The sequence below is a fragment of the Chaetura pelagica genome, unplaced genomic scaffold (genome assembly GCF_000747805.2).
Source record: "Chaetura pelagica isolate M959 unplaced genomic scaffold, ChaPel_1.0 scaffold676, whole genome shotgun sequence".
NCBI lineage: Eukaryota > Metazoa > Chordata > Aves > Apodiformes > Apodidae > Chaetura > Chaetura pelagica.
The window spans coordinates 85,023-89,121 of NW_009953724.1; the positions used below are offsets into that span (position 1 = coordinate 85,023).

Genomic DNA, 4,099 nt, shown 5'->3' on the forward strand with positions numbered 1-4,099 from the left:
TCGTGAAAACCGGGGGGAGACACAAGGGCTGAGCCAGCCCCCGCCAGCCACATCCTGCCCAGTGGGGGGGGTCCCGGGGATCCCTGTCCCCCTGGGGACACTCACCTGGTCCCCCTTCTCGCCCGCGCTGCCCGGGAGCCCTCGCTCACCCCTTGGTCCCTGTGGGCAGAAGGATTGAGGTGGGTGGGGAGCACCTCACTCCTCCCTCAGCCACCCCAGCTGCCTCTCCACAGCCCCCCGGGAACTAAAGGGGGGTGGGTGGGCACCTACCACTGGCCCTATGGGACCGGGGGGACCGTCCAAGCCAGGGGGTCCCTGGGAAGGTGAGGAACAGGGTTAGATGGATGTGGCTGGAAGGACCTCAGCCCCAGTGCCTGTGGCAAGGGGGGAAACTGGGAGAGCCCCCAGCCCCTCTCCCCCTGCAGCCCAGCCCTGAGGGACTCACCAGTTCCCCCTTCTCCCCGGGGGGGCCCACGTAGCCTCGATCACCTTTCATGCCCTGGGGAAGGAAGGAGATGAAGGTCCCATGCAGGACAGGGGACCAGCCAGGATATGGGACATGGATGGGAGATGAAGGGACAGATGGACCATGGAGCCCCAGCAATATGAGGGGGCCCCAGAAAGCACCAGGGAGGGACGTGGGGACACCTGAGGTGACGGGGGGCTGGCATGTGCTGCCTGGCTCCCCACAGTACTCACAGGAAGGCCGGGGGGGCCGGTTGCACCGGGGTATCCGGGCTGCCCTGGAGGACCCTGTGCAGGAGGATGGTGCTGAGCCACCTGCAATGCCCCACCCAGGTGCCCAAAGCCCATGGGCCACCAGTGCCCTCCTCGTCCCCTCCTCCCACACCACTCACCGGCTCCCCTTTGGCTCCAGCAAGCCCAGTGGGGCCACGTTCCCCCTGCAGACCCTTCGAGAGGAGGAGAGAGGAGATGCAGGGATTGTCCTTCCTCCCCTGCCCGGGGCTGTGCCCACCTGGCACCACAGCCGGGCAGAGTGGGGGGGACCAAGGACCCCGCACAGCCCCTGGGGTCTGTGATCACCAGCCTGGGCTGGTCCCAGCCTGCCTGGCACCTCCAGGCACCAGGGAGGACCCCCCAGCCCAGTTACGGTCACACCAACGCAGGTCACTGCTGCCTGTGTCCCCAACACTGCGGCCTGGGGGCTGTGAAAAGCTGAATCCTGGGGGCTTTACATGGGGTGTCCAGCTCCTGGCACCCCGGCCACTGCCCAGGACACACGTCAGACCAGCCAGGTGACTCGTGTGACAGCCAGGAGCCCCAGGGCTGCATGTCACAGGACCCCTGGGGCAGGTTAGTGAGGTGATGTGGTGCTGAGGCTGGACAGGACACGCTGACACACTGCAGAGCAACGTCCCACACAGACCCACAGAGACCCACACAGACCCACACAGACCGTGGTGTTACGGTGACATTAGTGGATGAGGGGACAGGAGCAGGACACAGATGACACAGGAGGGCAGGGTCCTCCGAGAGCCACCGGCGCAGCCCCACTGCCTTGTGCTGGGAGGGAGCAGGAGGATGAAGATGAGGATGAAGATGAGGATGAAGATGAGGATGAAGATGAGGATGAAGATGAGGATGAAGATGACGCTGGAGACTAGCTGACCCCAGAGGAGCTGGGGACCAGGGAGGCAGGAGGATGAGCCCAGGCTGCACAGGGGGGTCCCTCCTGACCCCCATGAGGGGAGTTCCCAGGGGCAGCTGGGGAAGGGGCAGCAGCAGGTGCATCTGGAGCACCCAACACACCCCACAGGACCTGTGACGAGCCATGGGCACCAGGTCCCTGGCACACAGGGGCTGAGCTGAGCCAGCCCAGGGGCTGCAGCCACCTTGAGTCCCACGGGGAAGGACCCCAACAACTGGGCCCTGGCACCAGCTGCACTGGGGCTGCCGAGCAGCAGCTCCAGGTCCCTGAGCTCGGGAAGAGCCTTCCCGAGCCTCCAGACCCTGGGTCCACCGAGACCACCTGCATGGGGATGGACGAGGTGAATAATGGGATGATGGAGATGGGGTGGGATGGGGGGCAGCTGGGCTGTGGCTGCTCCCAGGGGGGACAGGGACAGGGGACACAGCCAAACCAAGCGGCAGCAACAGAGGGCACAGAGAGGAGCCGTGCTGGGTCCTTACGGGCAGTCCGGGTGCGCCAGGCGTTCCAGGAAAGCCTGGGGGGCCCTGAGGGGAGAAACAGGGAGATCACAGCCTGGAAACGGCACCCGGGAGCCCGGGCTGAGCCCGTGGGGCAGCGCAGGGTGGTCGGGCACAGGCTGGCTCAGCCTCTGCATCCCACCAAGCCGGACTCCTGCTCCACCTCCAGGCTGGCAGCACCTTTCCCTCCATCTCCAGATCCAGGCTCTCCAGGATTCAGCCGTGCCAGGCAGCACCTCCACCTCACCACAGCCTCGGCCCTCTGCCCATCACCGTGGCCTCGGGGCAGGGCACCGGACCCCCTTGGCTACTTGCAGTGGGGGGCTCCAAGCCCCCCCGAACCATGACCTGATGCCCGCTCAGCCCCCTACCCCGGGCAGGGCTACTTACAATGGGCCCGGGTGGTCCCGGGGGTCCCCGCAGTCCTGGAGAGCCCTGGGGAGAGATGGCTGTGTCAGGTGCCACCACGGCAGGGGGACAGGAACCTGGTTCTGCTTTAGCTTCAAGGGGCTCCGAGGGAGCAGCCACAGCCCCCACAGATGCCAGGAGGGGCTGGGCTGGGGGCAGGGGAGCAGGGAGCACCCACCTGCTCGCCCCTCTCACCAGGGATGCCCGGGGCGCCCGGCAGCCCGGGGTGTCCCGCGCAGTCTGGGTCAGGATTGTCACCCTGCAGGGAGTGGGGACACATCAGGAGCCAGGGCTGGCTCTGCCCACAGCCCAGCCCCACCAAGCCCCCCCAAAGCAACCCCTGCTCCCCAAAGCTCCAGTTGGTCCTGCCCCAGCAGGGACCATTCCTGCAGCGCCCTGGGAAGCGGGGAGGCAGCTCAGCCCCGGGGCTGGGGAAGGGGTTGGGCAGCACAGCTCACTCACCCGAGCCTCCTCTGCTCTTGGGAACTGGGCAAAGCACTGGAAGAAAACCCAGGAGTCACCCGGGGATGCCCTGCAGGGATGCAGCAGAGGAGCTGCGTGGCATGAAGCCCAGCATCCCAGCATCCTGCAGCCCTCGGGTGCTCAGCACCCCTGCTCCAGCCTGCACTGCTCCCTGCTCAAGATAAACCTGTCACCCCTCCCTGGGCACCCCAGGGCAGGTGGGAGCTGTGGGTGGGAGCCCACGGTGTGCCCAGAGCACTCCCAGCCCTAAAAGCCCAGGATGTTGGGAGCATCCCTGCCCCTCATCCCAAGACCCTCCAGGACCAGGGGCTTTTGGGCACCAGGATTCCCACCCAGAGGTGGGGAAATACTCACCTGAGCACAGGCCTCAGTGCCAGGGGCACCTGGCATGCCCCCATCCCCCTTCTCCCCCTCAGTGCTGCTGGGTGCTGTGAAGGCTGCCTGCAGCTGCGTGCAGTCCCCGCACAGGGTCTGGCAGGAGGCAGGGGGGAGTCAGGGCTACCCCAAGGGAATTGGGGTCCCCTGGGCATGACCCACAGTGGGGAGGTGCCCCATCCCCACAGTCTCACCTTCAGCACCTCGATGTTCCTCTCGGCCATGACAGCCAGTGGCCCCTGGAAGAGACACACGAGGGAAGGGGACAGTCCCCGTGCCCAGGGGAGTAGGATGGGTGGCCATGGAGATGCTGCCACGGGCACAGCCACTACCCACCAGGTCTCCAGCTGGTCCGGGCAGGCCGGGTAAGCCGTTGTGTCCTGGCATCCCCTAAAGCCAAGGACAGAGATGGAATATGCAAACCCTGCACTAAAAGCTGGTCAGGATCAGTCCCAGGTCACCCATCTGCCACCGCTCACCTGGCGGCCTGGGGCGCCGGGGGGGCCGGGGGGGCCGGGAGCTCCAGGGGGACCCTGCAACACCCCAAAACACAAATAGAGGTGGGGAGTGAGGCAGTGGAGGGCAGGGGGCTGGTGGGTGCAGGGTGGAGGGGGCAGCACCCACCTGTGGGCCTGGCTGCCAGGACATCCCAGTCCACAGTCCT

At 66.5% G+C, this 4,099-nt stretch overlaps 1 protein-coding gene across 1 annotated transcript in view; it reads right to left on the reverse strand.

Annotated features, from left to right (window-relative positions):
- COL16A1 (collagen, type XVI, alpha 1) overlaps positions 1 to 4,099 on the reverse strand; it is a 29,214-nt gene that overhangs the window by 10,399 nt on the left and 14,716 nt on the right. Inside the window, exons 27-40 of the mRNA XM_010000600.1 lie at positions 4,060 to 4,097; positions 3,915 to 3,968; positions 3,736 to 3,825; positions 3,630 to 3,674; positions 3,415 to 3,531; positions 3,040 to 3,075; positions 2,756 to 2,836; positions 2,560 to 2,604; positions 2,152 to 2,196; positions 858 to 911; positions 700 to 753; positions 446 to 499; positions 271 to 315; positions 52 to 159 (exon numbers count right to left, since the gene is read on the reverse strand). Of these exons, the coding sequence (XP_009998902.1) occupies positions 52 to 159; positions 271 to 315; positions 446 to 499; positions 700 to 753; positions 858 to 911; positions 2,152 to 2,196; positions 2,560 to 2,604; positions 2,756 to 2,836; positions 3,040 to 3,075; positions 3,415 to 3,531; positions 3,630 to 3,674; positions 3,736 to 3,825; positions 3,915 to 3,968; positions 4,060 to 4,097 (866 nt within the window). The remainder of the gene's footprint in view (positions 1 to 51; positions 160 to 270; positions 316 to 445; positions 500 to 699; positions 754 to 857; positions 912 to 2,151; positions 2,197 to 2,559; positions 2,605 to 2,755; positions 2,837 to 3,039; positions 3,076 to 3,414; positions 3,532 to 3,629; positions 3,675 to 3,735; positions 3,826 to 3,914; positions 3,969 to 4,059; positions 4,098 to 4,099) is intronic.